This window comes from Phocoena sinus, chromosome 7, assembly GCF_008692025.1.
Source record: "Phocoena sinus isolate mPhoSin1 chromosome 7, mPhoSin1.pri, whole genome shotgun sequence".
NCBI lineage: Eukaryota > Metazoa > Chordata > Mammalia > Artiodactyla > Phocoenidae > Phocoena > Phocoena sinus.
Window position 1 is genome coordinate 95,325,276 of NC_045769.1, and position 26,812 is coordinate 95,352,087.

At 38.8% G+C, this 26,812-nt stretch overlaps 1 protein-coding gene across 5 annotated transcripts in view; it reads left to right on the plus strand.

Annotated features, from left to right (window-relative positions):
* Positions 1–26,812, plus strand: part of ZRANB3 (zinc finger RANBP2-type containing 3) — a 275,954-nt gene that overhangs the window by 216,179 nt on the left and 32,963 nt on the right. For all 5 annotated transcript variants that reach the window (XM_032638607.1, XM_032638608.1, XM_032638610.1 and 2 more), the window contains 4 exons: positions 8,486–8,605; positions 11,469–11,588; positions 14,788–14,967; positions 15,773–15,925. In XM_032638607.1, the coding sequence (XP_032494498.1) occupies positions 8,486–8,605; positions 11,469–11,588; positions 14,788–14,967; positions 15,773–15,925 (573 nt within the window). The remainder of the gene's footprint in view (positions 1–8,485; positions 8,606–11,468; positions 11,589–14,787; positions 14,968–15,772; positions 15,926–26,812) is intronic.

The window sequence follows — 26,812 nt, forward strand, 5'->3', positions numbered from 1 at the left end:
AATACCTCTCTTGTACAAAAGGAAAGGAAGTGACGATGAGTAAAAGTAAGGAAAGGTAACAGAATTCTCACGTGATGAGTTCTGTCTTCTCTGGGCAGTGGGAAGTTTGAGAGCTAAGAGGCATAGGTTCTGATTTCGAAGAAAGTGGCAAAAGTTGAAATTGTTTTTGCAGTTTACTGGAGGAATATAGTAATAATAAGAGCTAACACTTTTACAGTGTTACCACGTGCCAACTGTTCCAAGCATATTTTATGCACTAACTCATTTAATTCTTACCACTCTAAAGGTAGCAAGTAATTTTTACCCCCTTTTATACGTTGGGGAAACAAGGCACAGAGTTTAAGTGACTTGCTCAGGGACCCTTAGATTGTAAATGACGGAGGCAGGATTTGAACATAGACAGTTTGTGTACAGAGTACGTGCACTTACCCATCATTCCACTAGGATAGCAGAATATTTAATATTTGTCGGTGACCATGGGTTTATGGTGACTCCTGTTTCCCTATTAGTGATTTTTTAGCATCCCTGTACAGGCATAGAGAAAGATGATATAGAATTTAGAAGTCTATACATTCTGTATGTTATCATTTTAAACACCCAAAGAAGATTTATTCATGCTTAACTTCAGTTGTACAAAGTTGATAACCTTATTGACATGATCGATGGATGGAATTTAGAAAGAAATTGAGAATGTTTCTCAAAATTGATTCAGTTTTTAAAGAATTAGATTAGCTCTTTTGATCAATGCCTTTTATGATCAAATTCACATGAAATCAGCCTTTATGAAGAAAGTTAAGTTCCTAATGCTATTGCCTTTACTTTCTAACTTTGTCTAAATTTGGTTAACCCAGTGGAGTAGGTTATTCATGGGAATGTTCTCTCTCATCCATCCTTGCCAGATAAATAGATTAGATAGGATGATTAGGTAGAACAATTGCTTTATTATATCTTGTTCCAAAAAGTTTTATGGAAAGGTTTAGGATCTCAGGTTCTTTTGTAAAATTGTGTTGGCTAAGGTATTAAATTGGGGTTACTCTCTTCTTACATACGGTATCATAGCCCTTCTGTTTCTCAGTGTAAAATGGGCTGCTTGCAAAACTGGGCCAGTGTCAAAAGATTAGATGTATTAGAAGTGTTAGATTTCTATTTACAGATGGATTCATAAGCATGCCTAGAGATAAGAAAATCATGCTTCTAATAGTTCACCCAAACTATTTTTGGAAGTTTTCTATGGGGAAATTTTGGCATGGGGCTCTGTAAGAATGTCCAGAACACTGATAGAGTATAGAATGACCATTTTCCCCTGAAGGCTGTCTTCTACCAGATTTGAAAATATTTTTTCAGGTTGATGGAATGGTTTCTAAATTAAGAACCATTGGCAGGGGGAAAGGGATAGCAGAAGACAAATTGCTAGCCTTTCGTTGTGATGGTCTGCAGGGCAAGGAGGGAGGTGAATAAGCAATGCATGTTCTCTTTTACTTGTTACTTTCCTTTCCTCATTTAAGATCATTTTAAAGGATAGAAGGTAAGTTATCAGAAATAAATTAGTAAGAAACACTATAAGGTGAAATAGATAAGTGAATAAAAACAAGAGAGGTGGGACTTCCCTGGTGGTGCAGTGGTTAAGAATCCACCTGCCAATGCAGGGGACACAGGTTCGATCCCTGGTCCAGGAAGATCCCACATCTGTGGAGCAACTAAGCCTGTGTGCCACAACTACTGAGCCTGCGCTCTACAGCCCACTAGCCACAACTACTGAACCTGTGTGTCACAACTGCTGAAGCCCATGTGCCTAGAGCCCATGCTCCACAACAAGATAAGCCACCACAATGAGAACCACACGCACCGCAACGAAGAGTAACCCCCACTTGCCGCAGCTAGAGGAAGCCCGCGTGCAGCAACAAAGACCCAACACAGCCAAAAATAAATAAAATAAAATAAATAAATTATAAAAATAAAAGAGGCAGAGAGGATATCAACTGATGAATGGACAAATAAAATGTGGTATGTCCACACAATGGAATGTTATTTGGCAATAAAAAAAAGAAGTTAAACACTGAAAAATGCTACAATGTGGATTAAAACATTATGCTAATAAAGAAACCAATCACACAAGACCACATATTATGTGATTCCACTTATATTAAATGTCAAAATAGTCCAGTCGGGCTTCCCTGGTGGCGCAGTGGTTGAGAGTCCGCCTGCCACTGCAGGGGACATGGGTTTGAGCCCTGGTCCGGGAAGATCCCACATGCTGCAGAGCAGCTAAGCCCGTGCGCCATAACTGCTGAGCCTGTGCTTTAGAGCCTGCAAGCCACAACTGCTGAGCCTATGTTCTGCAACTACTGAAACCCACGCACCTAGAGCCTGTGCTCCACAACAAGAGAAGCCACTGCAATGAGAAGCCCGCGCACCACAACGAAGAGTAGCCCCCGCTTGCCACAACTAGAGAAAAGCCCGCGGGCAGCAACGAAGACCCAATGCAGCCAAAAATAAATAAATAAATATATTAAAAAAACAAAATAGTCCAGTCCATAGATACAGAAAATAGATTAGTGTTTGCCTACAGCTAGGGGTGATCCAGGGACCTGCAGTGGGGGTGGGGTGATTGCTAAGAGATTAAAGATTTTGTTCGGGGTAATGAAGATATTCTGAAATTGTGGTGAAGGATGTACAACTCTGAATATACTAAAGGCTATTCAATGCTTTCATCAATAGCCTCCATAGTAGCCTCAGGGTGACCGCTGCAATTCCTGGTATCAAGTACAGGCCATATGTCCAAAGCAAGGAAGAGCTTTCCATAATGTCCCTTTTGTCAGTTAGGATTTTTTTGAAACCTCCAGCAAACTTCCCATGTTTCTTACTAGTCAGAATCACTTGTAGGGGGAATGAAAGTGCTAGGCTTGCTTAGACCTATCACAATTCACCTCTTGTTGACTAATAAGGGCTTAAAGAGTTGTCCTTAAAGTATGTGCCCACCAGATATCTAAACAGAACTGCCATTTAGTCTGGGGCCTGAGGACTTCAAAACTTAAGGAGAAGCTTCTTTTCTGATCCTTGTTAAAACAGTAAGGAAGACTTGGAGTCAACTCTACTGCAGTTGAGGAGAGAGATCACTCATCGCTGAACACAGGGAGAGGTGGGGATTTATAGCCAACAAGCAGGATCAAGAGGTTGGTGGATGGAAAATTACTAAGAGGAGACATCAAGGGTAGGGGGATTCTTGCTAAACTGGTTGCTCCTGCCAGCAGCATGTGCTTGTCTGGAAGATTAAACTATGCATGTCTAAGTACGCAGGCTGGTACAGTGAAACTATGAATGGCTCATTCAATCATTTATGGTTTCTTTGGTCGCTCAGTCTCCTACTTGGATAACCGGTGATTCTAGAGCTCCTTTGCTGCGGGGTTGTCTGCACTTGTCAGTTTGAAACCAAGGCCAAAACAGGTTTCTTGCTAAAAGAAGGCGAAGGAATTAGCTATCAAAAGTGGGGATGAGGAACTTGATCAGATACCAAGAGTCGATCAGGTGTCAAGTGTGGAAGCATTCTTGATAAACTGACTTGGCAGGATTCTTGTGAAGACTGGGCCTGGCAAGGGCAAGACAGAAGGCCAAAGTTGAGGCCTAGTCAAAAACAGGGCTCAGAGAAGCATAACTGAAGTTCAGTCAAGGATAAGTCTTTGTCACAGCTCCAGTTGGGTGTTGTTTTCTTTTTTCACTCTTTCTCCGTCTTATTTTATGATTAAAGGCTGACAACGTAAAGTACCTTTCATCAGGTCTTTAATGCAATGTAGGTTTTTCTTTAACTACTTTTACTTCAAAATGTGATGTACACCTATTCACTGAAAAAAAAATGTAGAAATAAATTGTACAACATATTCTCTTTATTTCTGCATTTCTTTAAATGAGATGAAGTGTGTAGTCTTCATTAATTATTTAAATTAGAACTTTGACTCACAGACACAGTACTAACAGACCAATTTCAGTAAAATAAGATGGAATTGTGAACATGGCAGCTTCTACAAAACCTGAACCAGTATAATCAAAATGCTGACCATTGACAGAACCTGCCATTCCTATATAATATGCACTTAAGATACTTTAAAAGCAAATTTCTGCTCAGATACCTTAAAATATGACAATGCAGTGACTGTTTTATTTAGAATAGAATCAGACCAGGGGAAATGCATGTATAGTTAATTTTAAAATGCAAACCTGTGCAGTCCCCAACCTAAGAACCTAAGAGAATCCCGAAGTTCCTTTGTTACGTAGATGTTTTGGTTCTCCAAACACATTCTCTCCTAGGAAGCAATGTCACAATGATGGTTAAGTTAACAGGTTAGTCCCGAGAGACTGTTCAGGCCATTGAACTTTATATAATTGAACTTTATGTTAATAGTAACCATAAGCCTTTCTGAACCTGTGATTGGAAGGAATAGGGAGTGGGGGCTTGAGCTTTGGCATGAGCAGTTTCTGGTTGTACTGAGGAGGGTTTGATGTTAGTGGAGGAGACTGGCAGAAACAGCTTGCTTGTGAAGAGGTGGGGAATGCATCTGAGACTAGGGGTACAGTGATTATATAGTTTGTAAGTCTGCAGTGGCTGGTAAATGAATGCACCTTAAAAATACTCCAACTTGATATGTACTTTTTGAAAGGCTTATCACAGTAAATATAGCTCTTTAGGCAAACATGCAGTTTATTAAAGTGGTTCAGTTACCATGGCAACATATCTGGAATTTATAGCTCCTTATTTTGAGAGGGCTTCATTTCCACTTTCTGAGGCACTGAAGTCCAAGGCTAAAGTTCTTAACAGCCTCTAGTCTCATTGTGTGAATTTTTATTGTTTAGAAAACTTAGACATACAAAATTTAGCTTGCAGAATCAATCTTGTGACTTCATAGTCATATGCATGAATTTTAAATAGGTATTTTTCAATTTCAAAATACCCCCGTTTAAAAATTTTTTTAGTTATTATCAAAGCTACATATGATCATAATTTAACGAGAAGCAATAGACATTTCAAAAAATAATGGTCCCCTAAACTTATTCCCCAGAGGCAACCACTTTCTTTTCTTTGAGCTGATTTTTTGGGGATTTACTTCAAATCCCTCAGCAATGTGTTTATCTTGCTTCTTGGTGTGTATTACTGCTTGCTTTGTAATTTGAGCTGTCATCTATTGGCTTCCCAATATGGAAGATACAATTTTAGCTCTTTCACCCCTCAGCCCCACCCTCACACCCAGACCTTTCCCCTATTCCCATTCTTCTAACAAAGTGATAGGTAGGGAGGTAGGTAGATTGATAAATTGACAGATCAATCTATCAATAGAAAGAGTTGAAGAGATACAGTTTTACTAATTTTATAGAAATATATACTAATTTTGGCTTGATCACTTTTCACCATGTATATTATTAGAGCCATGTTTATAATATTTACAGATGAACCATGTAATATACTATCGATATACTATGGAGATTTTCTTTTTTCTTTTACAACTCATTATCACTAATTCATCCTCAAACTTTACCTTAGTCGTTCAGTCTTCTCTCAGTACCTTTAAGCATTAGAATTGCATTAATTTTATCTTCTTAAACAAATCTTCCCTGCAGCATTTGATCAGCTGCAGTCTGGACCATTGCTCTTTGGATCTGTTGCAGAGCTCTCATCCAGGGGTTTTTCTTTATTTCTCCTGTGTGCTGAATTACCTCTTTTTTTACATATTTATTACTTTCTTTATTTGTTTACTCCATTGTTTGGCTGGACCACATTCTCTAGTAGCCTCCCAAGAAAGCGTATATTGGAGGTAAATTGTTTGAAACCCCTGCCTGTTTGAAAATGCCTTTGTTCTACTTTTATATCTGATTTTTAATTTGGCTGGACATAAATTGTTAGTTAGAAATCACTTTCTCTCAAAATTTTCATTATTGATGTTGAGATATCCAATGCAATTCAAATTTTTTATTTTGTTTTGTTCGTGAAATCTATTCTTCCCCTTTCTGGAAGCTTAGAGAATCGTTTGTTTGTTCCCAGTGTTCTAAAATTTCATGATGATGGGCCTCGCTCTGGATCCATCTTCATCCATTGTGAAGGATCTTCAGTGGGCATTTTATAGTTTCCATTTTGGAAACTTACAGCTTTAAGTTCTATACAATATTCTTAATTTTTTTATTATTTCCTTTTTTTCTGTATTGTTTTCTGGAACTTTTATTTTTCATATATTGCCCTCATGGCCTGGTTCTATAATTTTCTTATATTTTATATTTTCTGTATTTTTTTCCATCTACTTCCTGGAAGATTTTCTTAGCTTAGTAACCAGTGCATTTTTAATTTCTGCTACTATATTTTTACTCTTCAAGAGTACTCCCCCACCCCCCCAACTCTTCCCTTTTTTGTAGCATCCTGTTCTTGTTTTATAAATGTAATCTCTTCTAGTTTTTTTCCTCTCTCTGCATAGTTTATCTGTTCATATAGGTTGCTTTCCATAAATGTCTGGTGATCCTTGGTTGTTTGCTTATATTTACAAGTAAGACATTAAATGCTGACTAGAAGCTCTTCGTGGATATGTCTTGTAAACTATGGCCTTCAATAAAAAGTGATCTGATTGGGATGTCTTGTTGAGGAACCCCAATATCAATATCTTTAGTCTTTTGTCTTTGGTCAGATATTCTAGAAAAGGATCATTTTATGTGATTCTGCTCCCTGCCTAGAGGACATAAGCCTGTTTGTCTGTTTTGGAACCCTTGGGGATAAGAAGGGGGAGGGGGAGGGATAGATCTCAGCCTTTATTATGTAACTTTCATTTAATTCCCATGATTTTTGCAGGATGACCTACCATCAATGTAGGATTCCTCCATCTAGATACCCTCTATTTTGCCCTTTCCAGAAAATAAGTCTATAGTTTTCTGCCAGGATGGATTGGAAAGTCATCTATTATGTGGACTACGTAGAGAAAGGATATGGATCAGTGTTGCACATATTCAGCTACTTAAACAATCTTTCAAACAATCCTCCTGTTTTAGCCACACCCCCATCCTCACTTCCAGAGGTGACATTTCCTGATCACTTTCAGATCACTCCATTTTAAATCAGGTACTTCTCAACACTCCGTACTGGCAGCTTAAGAACTGTCAGTTTGGCTAATCAGTTACCAGGCATCTGTCTACTTTTTAGCTTCCAAAGTTTTGTTGCTATTGATCTGTCTCCAATTTTCTTTTTCTCTATACATTTTTCTGTCATTTAAATATAGCACTGAGAAGGAGTGGAGGTTAAATATATTCAGCCTGCTATCTTTTCCCAAAATGTCTAACTAGTTTTTCACAGTTAAGAGACACTATATTCATGTTTTAAATTTAATTCATGCTATCCACTTTAAATTTAACTCCTATTTAATTCATCTCATATTGATTTCTTACTCTTAATTGGTAACCTGGCCTCAAGTTAACTAAGAAAACCCTATTCAGTATGAACTTGTTTGATTTTCTCCCTTCTACCTCACAATTTTTTTGTATTCCTCCCTGTTCTCTCTTGTGCTCTTAATCGCATTACTCCAGCCTCTTCTGAGAACTTCTCCATCCTAGAGGCAAGCTAGATTCCCCTCATTTTCCATTTCTCTTAGCCTTTCTGCACCTTCAACAACCTATTTGTAAACATACCTAAGTTTCTTAGTTTAAAAAAATGAATAGCCCAACTTTTCATAATCTTTAAACTTCAGCCCAGCTTTCTTACTTTTTCAGTCTTTCCCACACACCAAAAAATGTCATTTGACTTTTTATCTTCCATTTTCTCCTTCACTCTATTCCACTTAGTCTTCTATATGAGCCCTTTTAAAAAAAATATTTATTTATTTATCTTGACTGTACTAGGTTTTGTTTTTTCTTTTTGTAGTTTTTTTTGTAGTTTTTTTTGTTTTTTGTTTTTTTTTTTTTTTTGTACTAGGTTTTCATTGCGACATGTGGGATCTTCCTTGCAGCATGCGGGATCTTTAGTTGCAGCATGCAGGCTCTTAGTTGCGGCATGCAGACTTCTTAGTTGCAGTATGCATGTGGGATCTAGTTCCCTGACCAGGGATTGAACCCAGGCCCCCTGCATTGGGAGGGCGGAGCCCTACCCACTGGACCACCAGGAAAGTCCCTATATGAGCTTTTTTTTGAAAATTACTTTCTAAACAAAAGCACCAACCCCTTCCTGGCCACAGCCAACTTGACTACCTACTTTCCTTTGAGACTCTTTCCCTGTCTTGTTTTTTAAAATCTAATTCTTATCTTGCTCTTGTTTTACTTCTCAGTTTTTTTCCCTCTCTTGTCCCTCTTCTTCCATGTGCTCCTTTACTTGTGGGCTTCTATTTTAGGCTACCTAGAGAACAAAACAATTAAAAGTTCATAGAAACTTACTGATTTTCCAAGTTTTTCTTGCTTTATTAAAGAAAATGACATGATTTTTTAATAAACATTTTTATGACATTAATAATGTTTAACTTTTAATATTTAGGCAGGTGCTGTAAAGGATTATATTAAGATGATGCTTCAGAATGATTCGCTTAAATTTCTGGTTTTTGCACATCATTTAAGCATGCTCCAAGCTTGCACAGAAGCCGTCATAGAAAACAAGGTATGTTACCATAATTCTATAAAGTACTTCTTAGAATGCAGGGGTTTTTTTTGGTTTTTGTTTTGTTTTTTCGGTACATGGGCCTCTCACTGTTGTGGCCTCTCCCGTTGCGGAGCACAGGCTCCAGACGCGCAGGCTCAGCAGCCATGGCTCACGGGCCCAGCCACTTCGCAGCATGTGGGATCTTCCCAGACCGGGGCACAGACCTGCGTCCCCTGCATCGGCAGGCAGACTCAACTACTGCGCCACCAGGGAAGCCCTAGAATGCAGTTTTTAATATACTAAACATCCATTGTAGTTTTATTACTGAGCTTTTTTGCCTTCTTTAGATGATGGGATGGTATTATATCTATAAATTATTATGTATTTTTATTGCAGTTATACTAATATTATATTTCTGTTGTATTGCTAATATACTATTAAGTTTTCCCTTTTATACCAGTCATAATTTTCCACTGATCAAATTATCTGGATTGATTAAAATATGCTGCCTTGATAGGCTATAATGTGAATTCTGGTTTTGTTACTGGACCATTTGAGATTGGTATAGGCAGTTAAACTTTTTTGTTTACCAACATGGTGGCCTTAGAATGTGGGTGATTTTGAGGGGAGAAAAGAATGATTTCAGCCAATTTTAGTGCCCAGCCGCAGTCATACCTTTTAAACTTCCAGGCAGCCTACTCTATAGAATATGATTATTAAGATTTAGTGTAGGTGGGTTTGAAACATATGCCCAGGTAAGCGCCACCAAACCTGCTGGCCTCACTGCATTCTATTCCGTCCACCTTGTTTTCCAACAGCCCTATCGGCCACAGCATCTGCCATTTTTTCTTTCAGAGTGTAAACCTTGTTACATCCAGTGTAAACGTGTCATATGTGCTAAGGGCTTCCAGAGGTGCTCTGAATCCGCCAGAGAAAGTTCCTGACAAATTATATGAGCTTAATATACATGTAGCAGCAGAACCACTTGCCTGTGCAGGTAGATATTTTAAAGGGAGGAATAAAGCCATATTTTTTTAAAACTTTGTATACATATTCAAGCATTTGCTAATATGTTCATTAACATTACCAAAGATGTAATTCTAGTGTTTTCTTCATAGAAAGATATATGATAATATGATATAGTAAAGTGCTGTATATTAAAAGATGCTTTATCATTATCATATTGTATCTGTGAAACACCCTCTGAGGAAGAGATAATTAGCCTTAGAAATAAATTTTAAATGATTGAACAGTAATGTTAGATTTTTTATTCTGATTCATTACACCTTAAAACCACCGGAATCTTTTCTAAGTGTGTCTCTTCCCACTCCCACTTTACTGGTATGTTTAGAATCCCATTTAGTGTCACTAAGAGTTAAAAACATAGGTAAAACTCTCCCTAGCCTGACAATGTGTTTTCTTTAGAAAGATCCTCGGAAGATTCTGTAATCTCCCTTGATGGATATTAAGTGGATCACTGGTCAATTTATGTCTGTTTTGTGAAGACATAGAAAGTTGATAAGGGGCATTCTATTTAATGATTAACTTGATGATTCCCTTATAAAACTGAGTATTTGTATGTCTCAACTATTTAAGGCAACGTTTTCCATAAAAGTGCATATAAAAATGAGGCAATTTGAAATTCAGGGCTTATATTTGTTTTTACAAAGTTGAGTAATAAGTTCTTTTTAGCTATTCTAACACACTGATTGCTCCTTTTTCTCAACTCACATCGTTCTTAAAAGATAGCACTGTTCAGTTTATCATTTAATGTTTCCTCACTTTGTAAAAATGTATTTGGGTGTCTTGGTTCCCTACCTCAGTGGAGATGACCATGTCACATATTTCGTTTAAGTTTAATAATGCGAGAAAAGAGAACTCAAATGGTACATTAAAAAAAATGTTTTCCCAGTTAATGTTGCGACATTTCCGGACTACTCTTCATGAATCCCTAATACATGGGCAGAATCTTCTTTTTCTTTTCTCACATGTCTGACTTTATTTTTACTTTGGAATTAGTGATCCTGTTACTTTAGAATTAGTCTGATCCATGATTTAAAGTTTGCTTATTAATTTACATAGAATGTTACTGATAACAACATTAGCTTAATCCAGTAATGATTATAGAGCTCCTGTTATATCTGTGGCATCACACCTGGCATTGATGGTATGAAGATGAACTAGACATAGATCCCACTCTCAAGTAGCTTAAAAGACTTAAAAATACAAAATTGTTATAAGAAGCTATTAAGAAATCTGGTTAAGATTCTTCTTGTATTGGCCTTTCTCACCTCCTGAGATGACCCACACTCTGTCTGGGGAGTGTGTTTCTCTGAATAAATCCGCTTCTTGCCTATCACTTTGTCTCTCACTGAATTCTTTCTGTGATGAGACATCAAGAACCTGAGGTTCATTAAGTCCTGACACCAGCTAGACCAACTCCCGCTCATCGTCAACACCATTGGGGACACCTTCTGTGCTGTTTCTTAGCAACAAGTTTTTGGGCACTATCATCTGGTTGGGAGACTGCCTTGGAAGGGATAACATTTAAAATCGATCCAGGACTTCTACTCCTGAATACATACTTCAGATAAACTGACACAGGAACACAAAGAGACAGAGACATCTGTGAAGGTATTCCCGGCAGCACAGTTTGCAATACCCCAGAACTGGAAACAACTGTCTATCAAACAACAAATAGAGTACGATGATATTAGTAAAAAAAAAAAAAATTCTTCTTATGTAACATTTACTAACCTGTCATCTTCACCACTTTCTGTTTTATTATGTGAACATAAAAATAAGCTGTAAAATATGTATAATAAGATGGATGCATAGGAGCTTGTCCTAATTTTGCCATTTCCCTTGTTGGTGGTGGTAGACTCGTTACATTAGGATTGATGGAAGTGTTCCATCTTCAGAAAGAATACACCTGGTTAATCAGTTTCAAAAGGATCCTGAGACTCGTGTGGCTATTCTAAGCATTCAGGCTGCTGGTCAGGTAAGAAGTTTCAGGTCTGAATTTGATAATGAATTGTTGAGATGATAAAAATGTCAAGATGATTAACCATAACTATAACTTTATATCTGATGTGATAAATATTCATTCTACTTTGGAGAGTGCTAGAAAGTGTAACAGAAGGAGACCTCAACACCTCTGACTAAGCTTCCTAAATTTTCAAGGAGATAATTTCCTAAAAGAATATAGCTAGTGTGATTATAATACTTTTCCATGATCTTTTCCTTCCTTTGAATTTGCATAGACTTTTCTCATCCCTTTCTTTATAGCACTTATCTGACTTGGTTGTTTTCATCAGAGTCTGTGAGGCAAGGTGGCCTGAGGGAAAAGAACTCTTCTGTCTTTCTGAACTTTTCATAGAGTGCCCTTGGTTTGTCCTTTAGAGTTAGGTTTGGCTGTAAGTAAATGAAAACCCAAATTAAGAATGACTTAAATCACATAGTTTTATTCTCTGATATAGGCAGTCTAAGGCTAGCATGGTAGTTTCTTAGCACTTAGGCCCCTTCTGGTTTTCTGCTTTACCACTCCTAGCAGATATCTCTTTTTTTTTTAATTTAATTTAATTTAATTCAATTTTTTTTATACAGCAGGTTCTTATTTGTCATCCATTTTATACACATCAGTGTATACATGTCAATCCCAATCGCCCAATTCATCACACCACCATCCCCACCCCCTGCGGCTTTCCCCCCTTGGTGTCCATACGTTTGTTCTCTACATGTGTGTCTCAATTTCTGCCCTGCAGACTGGTTCATCTGTACCGTTTTCTAAGTTCCACATACATGCGTTAATATACGATATTTGTTTTCCACTTTCTGACTTACTTCACTCTCTGTGACAGTCTCTAGGTCCATCCATGTCTCTACAAATGACCCAATTTCATTCCTTTTTATGGCTGAGTAATAGTCCATTGTATATATGTACCACACCTTCTTTATCCATTTGTCTGTCGATGGGCATTTAGGTTGTTTCCATCTAAGAGGGCTGCTAGAGCTTATCCATCACATCTGCGATCCAGGCAGTTGACTGGAGAAAGGCATGCTGTATCTCACTGGCCTGCAGTTAGTCCCAGGGCCACAACTAACTTCAAGGGAAGTTGGAGAAAGTAACCGTTATTCCAATTAGCCATATTAAACATCAGGTGTCACATTACAAAGGAATAAGAAAAGAATAGGTATTAGTCTCTGCCACCCTGTGTAAGAGGGGATCCTTCTGGATGTCTTTCCTACTAACATTCTAAAATATTTTGATGTAAATGTTAAGCCAGGATATTTCACATAGGGAAAAGTAATTGAGCATATTGCTGTTAAATATCCAACCTGCTATATGGCATATCTGGCAGCTTCTGTGGATTCTGGAATCTGGACCAGGGCCAAAGTTCTCCTTTTACCCAGCTAACTGATGTATATAAAATTGTATATATAGCGAGAATCCATGAGGATGAAGAAGTTCTAGAACTAACTCACTAGGAGTTCTAGCCAAAAGGAGGGTTGTCTCAACACTTTCCTCATGTTGGATTAAATTTCCAGTAATCTAGTTTTATATCGGTTAGAATATTTCAGCCATAGAGAATATCATCAAAAAGAGCTTAAAAGTAGAAATGGAATACTGATAGCTCAGGAGAAGATAAGTAGGAGGAAGCTGCAGGAGAGTCTTGGAGTGACCTGATAAAAGACTTCCTGAAATTAAGATTTTGCAAGGCACTCACATTTTATTCAAGGCTGTATTCCTGAAGACCTTGTATAGTTCAAAACTCATATACTTGAATACTCATATCTTCATAGCAATAAAGGAAGGTATTGTAGAAAGGGCTTTGTTTTGGAGGTTTGTGACTCTTCCATTGTAACTTAGTAGCATCTTTTTTTTTTGGCCATGCAGCACCACAGGTGGGATCTTAGTTCCCTGACCAGGGATCGAACCCACGCCCCTGCAGTGGAAGCACAGAATTTTAATCACTTACTGCCAGGGAAGTCCAATTTAGTATCATCTTTGTGTGACGTTGATCCTGCCAATGTCAACGTGGATTCTTGTATGGTCATATGATACTTCTTACACACTTAAAGGTGTCCATCTTTAAATATCAATACTACTTAATTTTTCTGCATTATCTCTCAATGTGTGGCATTTTATATCCTAAATAGCAGCACAGTTTAGCATGGTGTTTATTTGACTCTCTCCATGTTTTTATTACTTCTAAGTTCTGTTCCAAAGTAGTTGATCTTCAGCTTGAGAACTGGTGCCACCATTTAATGAATGCTAGTATGATGGTATGTGATATAAAAATATTTCAAGTTAAAATAACATATCAAAATAACAGCACAGCAGTCACAAAAGTCACTTATAGAAGTTCCAGTACACGTGAACAACAGCATAGATTGGATTAGATGACACTTCGAAAGTATAGTAGGTATTTCTGCTGACCACCTAATATCACTTACTACTATGTAGCAATAGCATAATTATGGTCCACGTTTCGCTCGGCCTATCCACTTTAAAGTCATGCATTTTTGGACACATTTTTAGTTTGAGGAGATTTGCATTATTTCATATATTAATTGTAAAACAAGACTTAGTTAATATTTTTAATGTTACACTATTTCAAACTGATATAAAATGCAATTGCACAAAAATGCAGTTGTGTTTTATACATCAAGATACAAGTCAGTAAATGTCAGAGTCTTTGGGATGCAACATGAGAAATTCCATAGAAAGAAAAGAGTGTGACTGTAGACATGACTTTCTTGCTTTCTAGAACAGCAGTATGAATTAAATGAATAGAGGATGTCATTGCTGTCATAGTTGCCATGGATACCATGTGTTAGAAATTATATTCTCATTTATAATGTATTTTATTAGATTTTCCAGTGGTAATGTGAATCCAGTCTTCATCAGAGGATAAAGTGATTTTGTTTATATATGTATCCATTAAACTGACTTTTGAAATATTGAAGTACCTTTTAAATGTGTTCTTTGTAGTTCACCTGGCTATCTTGCAGTAAGCAGTCTTCATTTGCCTTTCATGAATTAAATTTTCTTAATTTGGCTTAAAATGAAAGACTCATTTGTTTTTAAGTCCTTCAGTGTTCTCTTGTCCATTGAACATACTCAAAAGACTTTATTATATATGGCTCTATGCTAAATTCTCAGTTTATTTGCATCTCAGTTTCTTTATTTTGCTTAGGGTTTGACATTTACTGCTGCAACTCATGTTGTATTTGCTGAGTTGTATTGGGACCCTGGACACATAAAACAAGCAGAAGACCGTGCTCACCGGATTGGACAGTGCAGTTCTGTGAATATTCACTACCTTATTGCAAATGGGACTCTAGACACCTTTATGTGGGGAATGTTGAATCGCAAGGTAAAGCTTGAATTTAAACCAGGTTACCACTTACTCATTATTACCCATAGCCTGCATGAGTTAAGAGGCTGAGTTTTAGTGTTTTCAGGCGAAGGATATCGAAGTACACTAAGATATTGATGTTGATAGGGACCAAGTCCAGAAAAGGCTTCAACTGGTAGTACTCTACCTGCTATCCTCGGTGTGTTCCTATTGTCTTCCAAGCCCTTCTTCTACCATTTTAGCAGCTAGGGGAGGATGAGCTAGTAAGGAACTAGAATGCTTTCAAACCCCTTAGCTTTCTGTAAGCTAAGAATAAACCCTTTTTCAACAAGATTCTTGAGTTCCGGGCTAAATTTTGGACAGAGGACAGCCTGTAACCGGATTCTAGCAAAGGTATTAGGGATGTTGCTTGCTCCGTCCACTCAGCTGTCTCTTCTCCCCAACCTTGAGGGATGTTTATAGAAAGGACTTGACTAAGGTCTAGAGGATGGCTGTCAAGCACTGAGTATAGATATTCAAAATGGCCAATCATATGTATGTTCAACTTCAAAGTTTATAAATATTAGAATAAAAGTTTTTATGAGAAAAGCAAATAGTATAGCTTCTCTAGTTAACCTTTTCCTCATTAAGCATAGGAATCATTGACTTGGCAATTTGGTTGTAATTATAAATAATTATATTACTAAAGCCCTTGATACGCTGAAACAGTAAGATTTTCTTTTTTGGATTGCTTGTGATTTAAATGCAAAATCAAGTTACTACTTAGTAAATGTCAGCTGTGAGGTGACCTGTTGTAAAATTCGTATATTTTATCATCTTACAGGCTCAGGTTACAGGGAGCACACTGAATGGTAGGAAGGAAAAACTTCAGGCTGAGGAGGATGATAAGGAAAAATGGGATTTCCTGCAATTTGCTGAAGCTTGGACTCCAAATGAAAAGTCTGAAGAGTTCAGGAATGAAATGTTGTTCACTCATGTAAGATTATATGACATTCTTTTCAATTTTTTTAAATATAACTTGATCATGTTGTTTTAAATAGCAATTTTCAATCGTTCATGCTATTGAAAAGCCTCCACATAAAGGTGGAAAAACTCTAAGAACTAAAAGATGACTTTGATATAAGGAGGCTGCAACAGTGGCTTGTATCTTCCAACAGTTATAGATCAGTGCTTACTGTTCATGTCCTTAGAAAAACAAGCTAAGTAGAATCCAGCCTTAAGAAGAAAATATGGGAGACTATCTCTGTGACCCTGAGGGTAGGGAAAGATGTTTTTTATGTGGAATCTTACTAAGTTTCTTATGTATCCTATTTGGAGGGCTAGTATATTTTTCTTTTCTAGAATACTAGAATGCCATTCTGTCAAATTTGCTAAAAAAATAGAAGAATTATTTCTAAGACATTTTAATTTTATTTTAAAAACTTTTCTTTTAGTAGTGCTTATTATATTATATTTTGGTCTATAAAAATCAATAGATATCATAGGTATTTAAAAAATATAACTAAAACCATGACTTGTAGCTGTTCTGTCTCTAAAATTCCCTGTTGAACTATGTCTGAGTTAGTTTCTAACATAAATATTAAGAACTTGAAACACATCTTCCCACATTTATACATGTTTATTGTTTTTAAGTGTCTCTGAAGAAAAATGTATATCTGTGTACAAAGTTTAAAAAAAAATTGCCTAGTCATCCTTACCAAATCTTGCTTTCCTGAATTAGGTGTTTATCTTTCATAGTTCAGTGTTACCTTGCACAGATTTCTCAATGCATGTCTTTTACACAGATGGTTTTATATAAACTGGAATCTTGTAATGTGGAGACCATTTGTTCAGTTTGCTTTGTTTTGCTTTGTATTTGTTTTTGTTTCTTTGTTTGTTGGCCAGGATGTGAAGTGTGTTTTAAAGGACCTTAGGTGAAGTTGCTGCTCATTGGTTTGTCTTTATACCCTCCAGCTTCATGCATCTTAAGAAATGTCCAATTTGTTGAGAGGTCCTAAGGAAATTTAACCAACATGTTTTTCTTCTGAATGTTGCCAGAATTTCAGCATTTCCTATGGGAATTTTTCTATCTATAATGATGTCTTTCAGATCCTTTTTTAGAGCCTTTTAAAAAAATTGCCTACATTTAGCATTTTTAGGATACTTCCAATTTTGCCGATTAAACTTTGCCAAATTAACTGATTTTGCCCATTGTCATCAAAAACTTGTTTAACTAAAATGTTGATAACAGTTCTAATTGGATGGTTTTTAACAGCTTATGAATATTTCTGTAGTGTCAGCATTTTAAGGAACGTTCATTTTATCTCTGTCCCAGCATCTGGCTGCTGCAGCTGGAGGTTAGAGCTGGGGCAAAGAAGAGGGACCTTCCAAGGCCAGAGGAACAGACTATGTGTTAGTGCATGGCTCAGCCCAGGCCGTCAGCTCTAGAGAAAGAGAGACCAGGAGGCTCAAATAGGAGGAGACCGGGGTGCGGAGAGTGAGCCTGCAGGGCAGGGAGAGGATGAACTGAGGCAGAAAGAGTCAGGAGACTCCAGGTCCCTGGGTCCCTAGTTCCCCATAGTCTTCTTAACCCTCCCAGTATCATCACATTCAAAATGCTGTGGACTCTATAAATGATTTTTTAGAAGGCCAATAAATGTGGTAAATTTGGCAAGTTGGTCTTCAGTGAATTGGGTTTCAGGTGGATTGACTTTCAGCATATGAGCTTTTGGCAAATTGTTTTCTGTGAATTAACCTAGAGCTAATATTAGTATGATTATGGGTCCTGGGGACAGAGAGACCTCTGGTTACGAAGAAGAGAAGGAGAATGAGAGAATATTTTCCTGAAAAAAATTTTTATATTAGTTTTGCTCTTTCCTGCCTTCTTTCTCCCGTGGGGTTCATTCAGAACGGCATTATTTTTGTCTCCCTCCTCTCTTAATCAGAATTCTCTGTCTGTCACATAACTCAGCTAATTTATCGGGATTAAAAAATGTATGGAACTGGGGCTAGTACTCTACCAGTATATATGGATATAGGTGTACTGGCTGTTAAATGTTAAGTATTTTGGTAACGGTCCATAGCCACTTCTTCAGTCCCTTCACTGTACTCCCTCACCCCACCGCTAGGGCCTCCTGGACCTCCTTGTTATCCTGCACAGCATGGGCCTCTAGGAGTCTGGTTTATACCCCTGCTGTAGCTGTTGCTAAGTATTTAAATGACACCCTGCATGGAATTAATCCACACAAATGTATGAGTCACAATTCTTTACCCATCCTAGATATATTTACACTTTTAAAGCGGTTATTTATTAACCCAAATAAAGCTCAAATTGAAGTCCAACTCAAATGAAAAGAAATAATTCCACCACCACAAGGAAAGCCTAGGTGGCTATCCCTTCAGTAACCAGTCCCGCCTGGGAGTCCATCACCAGGGTGACTCTCAGATGCGATCCACTTTCTCGAGCTTCTTCCTTTATTCTACGTTTGAATGTGCATGGCTTCTAAGTACTCTTGGTTTTGCAGTGTTTTGATTTTCCTACATTGGCTTCCATGGAGTGATAAAGTAGGGCATCTCCAGATGGAAGGAGAGAAAGGTATGAGCTATATTATTCTATATTGTCATTTCCAAGTAACTACAGGCTGTTTCTGAATAAAATAGAATGAGTGGAGTATTCAAATAGGAAGCCTGCCTCTCTAATTTTCATTTTTTCCTGCCATCATCTCAGGGGTATCCCTTCTTTTAGCCATAGCTGTGGGAAATTGGGCCCTTCCGTTAACCTCTTTAGGACCTTTTCCAGTCCTCTTTTGGCCCATAATGGATAAGAGCCAGCAGCAGCATTTATGCAGCCATTTAAGTCCCTAGATCACGAGATGGCTTCTGAGGTCCCTTTCATTTATTTTATATATATATAAAATAATGTATCTGAAGAGAAACTTGGTGTGTAAGAGATTCATAGATAAGCAAAAGAAAGGACTCTAACCTAATATGGGTAACAAGTCCAGCTCCTGCGTAGGATAAATCTTCTTTCTGCTGGGTTTCTCTTCTCCAAATCTCGCTGAGCCAGAGCTGCTTCCATTTCGTTACTTCAGACAGTAGTTCTCTTTCCATTTTGGAACAGATCTCTAGATAGTTCCCAAATTTAGCCACACTGTGGTCTCTGCTTTCCCTCAGCAGTTGTTTTCATTTTGTAGGCTTTTAGTTCAATTATCCCCCGATTTTCCTTTCTTCTCACTAGCCTCTCCCTGGTTGTCTCATCTTCCTTTCCTTGTGGTAGTACTTACATCTTTGACCTGGCTCACACCCTGCCTTTTCTCTGTCATAATCATTCTTAAGTCCCCTGGTCTGCTGTCCTCAAGGCCACCTAGAACATTTCTTCACCCAAACCAAATTTACATTTGAAACACCCATATTTGCATTAAAAATATACAGGATGATTACTGGTCTGCTGAAAAAAAATTCTATGTAGTTGAAAAGGAACTTTTTTAAAAAAATTTATTTATTTTTGACTGCATTGGGTCTTTGTTGCCGTGCGCGGGCTTTCTCTAGTTGTGGCGAGCGGGGGCTACTCTTCATTGCAGTGCATGCGCTTCTCATTGAGGTGGCTTCTCTTGTTGCAGAGCACGGGCTCTAGGCACGTGGGCTTCAGTAGTTGTGGCACGTGGGCTCAGTAGTTGTGGCTCGCGGGCTCTAGAGCACAGGCTCAGTAGTTGTGGCGCATGGGCTTAGTTGCTCCATGGCATGTGGCGTCTTCCCAGAGCAGGGCTCGAACCCACGTCCCCTGCATTGGCAGGCGGATTCTTAACCACTGTGCCACCAGGGAAGTCCCTGAAAATGAGAACTTTTAGGCACGCTGTGAAATTTAAAAATATGCCCCAAAAATTCAAAAACAAGCTTTACATTTTTTATTAAATGACAGCATTGTACAAAATGTTTGTTTTGTTGTGGGCTAAGAAGCGCAAATAAGAAATTGTCTCATACATATAAAAAATAACCTTGTTTCCCACATATTGTCTACTTTAAAAAATGGTGAAAGCAAAAAGAAAGTTGACCACAGGAGCTCTATATTCATGAAGTATAAATCATTCTTATCCCAAATCTCTTGTTTCTCAGTATGCTAAAGCACTACTTTCTTGAAGGTAACACATCTTAAATTAGAATATTTATTTAATATGTATTTTAGAATTCAAACCATTATGTAAACATGATGTAATTAGTTTGCATAATTGCCTAATAATAACAAGAGGGTAGCCTCATTGTTATGGATAGAGACATAAATATCTCTGTCACAGCTTACATCATATAGTGCTATTATTAGGCATTTTTCTTGTTTACCTTTATGACTTCATTTCACTCAGTGAAAATAATTAACATGTACTGAGTATTCCCCATAGCCACTGTGCCAAGCCCTTAACACTCATGACCTTATTTAACCTTCACAGCTACACCATAAGGCAGATACTGTTACCATGCCCCCACTAAAGCTCAGGAAGATTAAATTGCCTGCCCGAGTTCATACAGCCAGTAAGTAGCAGAGTTGGGATTTGAACTCAGGCCTTTTTGCTGCAAAGTCTACCTTCATAACCTTGCCAAACTATACTAGATGCATTAGAGTTAGCCCATTGTGGATCAACAGTTATTTGTGGAATGAAAAGAACATTGAAACACTTCAGTTTGGTTAGCTAGTGTTTATGGGATGTTTACTACTGTTACGGACCAGGGTTCTTGGCCTCCTTATTCAATAGAAATTGATCAGAGGCCAGACAAGAAATTCAGGCAAGGCTCTATTGGGGCCCCTGCTGCAGCACAGCAGCGGGGGAGTGGGAACAAGCAACACCTTCCCTTGCTTGCTTGCTCGCTCAGGGGGAGTCAGCTGGATCCTTATGTGGGGTGAGGGTGGGGGTGTGTCCAGGGGTCAGGCCGGACCGGGGGCTTAGGTGGTCTGCCCACCCCTTCGGTGGTGTTTTGTGTAGGGAGCATGTGCAGTCGCTGCTTTTGCTCCCAACCCCCTGCTTTTGCTTCTGGCTCTTCAGAAGTGGCAGTTGGGCTTTTTGGTCTTTTTGCATCTTGGTGTCCATAATTTGCCCCAACTGCCATGCACACAGTTATTTTTAGTTTCTTATAGTTTCTTTGTATTTTGTTGCTGGAGGAAACCTTTGCTCAGGTGCAAGCACTGCAGCAAAGGGTCCCAGGTCCCAGGTCCCAGCCTGTCTTACTATGTATAGGGTATTCAAAGATTATTCATTATATAAACAGTTATTAAGATTATTATGTATAATTCTTTCACGTTGCTGTACAGCAGAAACTAACACAACATTGTAGGGACTTCCCTGGCGGTCCAGTGGGTAAGACTCCGAGCTCCCAGTGCAGGGGGCCCAGGTTCGATCCCTGGTCGGGGAACTAGTTCCCACATGCATGCCTCAGCTAAAGATCCCACATGCCACAACAAAAATCCCGCATGCCACAACTAAGAGCCGGCACAGCCAAGGGAAAGAAAGAATCATCTTTCCAAAAAAAAAAAGAAAGGCAAGAAACTAACACAACATTGTAAGTCAACTATACTCCAATAAAAATTAATTTTAAAAAAGATTATATGAAATGCAAATCAAAACCACAAGGAGATACCACTTCACACCCACTAGAATGACTAAAATTAAAAAGACAGACAACATGTATTGGCACAGATGCAGAGAAATTAGAACATTTATACACTGCTGGCAGGAATGGAAAATGGTGCAGCCATTTTGAAAAGCAGCCTGACAGTTTCTTAAAATGTAAAAACACAGATTTAATGTATGACTCAGCAATTCTGTACTCCTAAGGGAGTTGGAAACATATATCCACATAAAACCTAGTACATAAATGTCATAGCAGCATGCCTCATAATAGCCAAAAAATTGAGAACAGTCCAAATGTCCATCAGTTGATGAACGGATAAACAAAATATGGTATATATATATATATATATATATATATATCTCCATACAATGGAATATTATTCAGCCATAAAAAGGAGTAAAGTTCTGATGCGTGCTGCAACATGGATGAATCCTGAAAACGTTATGCTAAGTGAAAGAAGACAGACACAAAAGGCCACATATTGTTTGGTTCCATTTATATTTAGTGGCCAGAGTAGGCAAGTACATAGAGATATAAAGTAGATTAGTGGTTGCCAGGGGCTTGAGGGAGGGAGGGATGGGAAGAGGCTGCTTACTTGGTATGGGGTTTCTTTTTGAGGGTGATGGAAGTGTTTTACAATTAAACAGTGGTGATGGTTACATAATTATACTAAAAGGCCCTGAATTAGACACTTTAAAAGAGTGAATTTTATAGTATATAAATAGATTACATCTCACTAAAGCTGTTATTTTCTTTTTTTCTGTTTTTCTTTCTCTTTTTTTTTTTTGGCTGTACCACACTGCAAGCAGGATCTTAGTTCCCTGACCAGGGATCAGACCCGTGCCCCTTGCAGTGGAAGCGCCAAGTCTTAACTACTGGACCGCCAGGGAAGTCCCTAAAGCTGTTATTTTAAAAAGACTATATACTAGGTGCAAAGATAAGGAAAACAGCTAACTTTCTTTTGGAGCTTACTCTGTAACTGGGAGAGATGATCATAAGCAAATCATTTTAATGCAATATAATGTGAAAATAGAGATATATAACCAGGCTCTGGAAACATAGGATAGAATAAATAAATACTTGGGGCATGTGGGAAAGTTTCCCTTGAGAAACATCAGAGCTGGATTATGAAGAATGAGTTCAAAAGGAGTGGGTCCTGGTTCAGGCAGAGGGACCACCAAAAGCATGCCCCAAAGCCCAGTGATAGGAACAGACGTCCTGGGAATGGGAATTCCATGCAAATGTGTGAGTGCAGGCCACACTGAGAAGTGAGTCAAAGGAGAGGAAGCCTGAACCTTTGGCACCAATCAGATGGAGTGGAGCCCACGCATGCCATGCCAAGTTGCACTGTATCCTAGGGAAGTAGTGAAGTGTCATCAGAGGCTTTTAAGCAGATAAATAACATGGTCAGATTTCTGTTTTCTCAAGGTGCTCCTCGTGGCAGTGTGGGAAATGAATGGGAGGGAGAAGGGACAGAGGTTCTTGGAGGCAGCGGGATCTGGAGAATGGATTTCTTCTGCCTTCCCTCCCATCCAGTTTGAACCTGTGGTAAAGGGATTTTCTGTTTCCATTCCTCAGGGGTTTCTCCCCAACCCCAGAGAAGGAGTTGTTAATCTAATTTTTTTCAGCCTGAGAACTTGGGCCACAGTTCAGGGCTAGTGCTTCACAGAGGCATGCTTCTCCTGTACTGTGTCTCCACTGGAAGCAGGCCCTGTAGTCTTCTCTGTTCGATTTGGGGTGAGAAGTAGGAAGTCCCATTATGGCCTTGGGTTCTGGTTGGTTTCTTTAATATACCTTTTACCAAATTTTACTTGGGTGCTTTTAGGCACTTACAGGTTTATTACTAAAGCCAGTTCCTTTTTTTTTGCGGTACGCGGGCCTCTCACTGCCGTGGCCCCTCCCGTTGCGGAGCACAGGCTCCGGATGCGCAGGCTCAGCGGCCATGGCTCACGGGCCCAGCCGCTCCGCGGCATGTGGGATCTTCCCGGACCAGGGCACGAACCCGTGTCCCCTGCATCGGCAGGCGGACTCTCAACAACTGCGCCACCAGGGAAGCCCCAGCCAGTTCCTTTTTATTCATAAGGCTATTACTATATAAAAGCCTCCTTTGTCAGGGATTCCCAAACGGGATATGGGGCACTAAACTCCACCCTGAACTCCTAACAATGGTAGTGGGAATAGAGATAGAAAAATTCCAGACATTTCAGAGGTAGAATCATCACAGTGAGGCCTGGGAGGTACCTGTCTAACAGCAGCAGGTACAGGAGGAGTAGAAGGGATTGAAGCAGGCATTTAAGGGAGATGCCATAACCAGAGGCATGCCAGTAGGTAAGGGCAGGACAAATGGAAGCCATAGGAAGTGATCCAGTTTAGTCTAAAACTGGAGAATCTATAGCAGAAGACTTCATATTAATTTGGTAAACAGTGAAGGGCAAAGAGATTGTGATGGTAGAAGGTGAGCAGGCTTACGGGCAGAGTGAAGACCCCACTCAGGCCCCCTGGAGTTTGAGGAGCCTCTGAACCACTCAACTGATGTCTGTGAGGCATTTGGAGATCAGGCCTAGAGCTTAGGAGAGAGATTATGGCACATCAGCCCTGATGAATTTACCCCTGTCCGTCATGTTCTAGTGATCCGTGCACTGTGTTATATGTAATATTTTGCTGTGAATTCTAATTGCCCTTATTGAGGTGGCTGTTCCCAAAGACATCTGCCTGCACTGCTTTTTTTTTTTTAATTGATTTATTTAATTAATTTATTTTTGGCTGTGTTGGGTCTTCATTGCGGTGTGTGGGCTTCTCATTGCAGTAGTTTCTCTTGTCGCGGAGTACAGGCTCTAGGCGCACTAGGGCTTCAGTAGTTGTGGCATGCGGGCTCAGTAGTTGTGGTTCGTGGGCTCTAGAGCGCAGGCTCAGTAGTTGTAGTGCATGGGCTTAGTTGCTCTGCAGCATGTGAGATCTTCCCAGACCAGGGCTCGATCCTGTGTCCCCTACATTGGTAGGCAGATTTTTAACCACTGCACCACTAGGGAAGCCCAGCCTGCACTGCTTTTGATGTCATCTTTAAAAATAACTAATAACATCTTCTTTTTTACCACTTTGGTTTTTTAACCAGAGTGTTGTTTTATTTTGTTTGCTTTGTTTTCTCTATGCCCACAGAGAAAAACTTGTTGTGCCTAAGAGTGGATCACTGCCAAAATTTTATTTAATTAGTACACAGGGATGGACATTGTGTGAAATCTGAAAAAGTCATTTCTTTTTTAGGAGAATTTAAATTCATTTTTCAGTTAGATGATTGAAACCCTACTTTTGTCAGTGTATATCCCCTGGCTTGTTTAAATGTTAGTGAAGCCTTTTTAGTTCCAGTTCCAATCATCAGCCGCCTGCCATTCAAGAGACCAGCAAGATGTCCCAATCACCCATTTGTAAACGGTGGTTTTGTTAATTCTTTGGGGAACAGGAGAGGAAAGACATGAGGCAGTACTGGTTTCTCCCAGAGCTGCCCTTTGATCAAAGTCTATTAAACCCGACACCAGTGCTCTTGTTTGTGGCGTGTGCTGCACTGGAATGGCACCAGGCTTTGAAGTGTTTTATTGTGTTTTATGAGTTTAACCAGATTTCCTTTTCCTCTCCTTCAGTTCTAATAACAGACTTTTAATCCTGTCATCATGGCCAGGGGATTTGTCTCTAAAGAGCAGTTGTTTACCATGGTGCAAAACAGAGCAAATGTATTAGGTCCCTGAACCTTTCAAATAAACACACGCATTTTGCCACCTTAAGCATTTTGCAGTTTTTATTCCCAGCACTTCTCACCAAAAGCAATATTTCTTCTTTTGCTTTTCAAAAACAGTATTGAACAAAAGACAGGAACACAGTAACTGAGTGTCAGCTGTATAACTGAGGGCAGGAATATGTTCTTCCGTTTTCTACATTTCTTATTACACAGGCATGTTGACTTAACTGTATTTTCCCCAAAGCCTTGTGATAAAAATCACTATAATCTTAGATTGCTCCTCTTATTTAGAAACACCTACTTTTAAGTTCCTTATTTATCACACATTAAAAGGGTCACTTAATACAGTTTCTTTACAAACAGTCATGATTTATTGTAAGATAATTTACAAATATCTTGCTATCTTTAGTAATTTAACCAATGGACCAACAATTTCTTCTGACAAGGACAGCAGTAAGCTAAAAACAAAATCAGCTGGCTGAATCTTCTTTGCCTCTTGTGTGAGGATGAAACTCGATTTTCATTAGTCCAGAGCTGCGGCACTGGAGATGATTTCAGTCAGCTCCTTGGTGATGACAGCTTGGCGGGTGTGAGCTGGATGGACAATTTCAGGGGTTTCTCAGGCTCACTGAAGGCCTCTTGTGAGAGGCCCATGGATCCCAAGTTAAGAAGTCCTATTCAGTAAACCTTTTAACCCTTCTCTGTTCCCACCTTAATGCATGTAATTATCGTCAGGATGTGTCCCAGAGATTTTCTCACCTATTTCTCTGTCAGTCATAGCCATTGAATGTCAGAGAAACCTAACCAACCAACTTCCTGCCTGACTGCTCAGAGGCTTCAATCTAAAAACATACAACTGATAATATAGACCAGGTTTCTAATTGATTAGCTCAAAGGAAGTCTTTATTATTCCTGTTAGGCCTTATGCTTCTGCCAGCCCTGTGGCCGGGGCACTAACTCGTAAGGTCCACTACCTGTAACCACATTCATCATTGTGCAGTTCAGCCATCATAACATTAAAGTCTGCTGATTAATCTTGTCCTCTCCTTTTTCTAAAATTATACCTCAAGTGTATCCTTTGGTTCCCAAAATTATATAAAATGATCCCCTTTCCACCCACGGCTCCTTTTCTGTATTTTATATTCTCCAGTCTCACTTTATTTTTACCCAAGCAGCCATGATTTCAAAATTGCCCCCATACTGCTCTAAGTTAACCCTTGCCGTGGTGGAGGTATACATCAATTTCTGATTGCTGTCAGTCACCGCTAACCCTTACTCTCAACCTGCTTCTGATACATAATGGGAGTTTCTCAAACGCTAATTTCTAAAATTAGTCACTGCTTACATAGTAAATGAAGTTATTTTTAAAACAGCTTAATTAAATAGCTTAATTAAAGAGGTCAGCTGTAAGACCTGATATTTTAAGGCCCTGAGAATTTTTTTTTTAAAGATTTCTTAGGTTTTGGGGAGGGTTGTTTTTTTATAAATAAATCTGAAATAATCTTTTTAATTTTTATTTTTTGGTGGCGGGGAGAT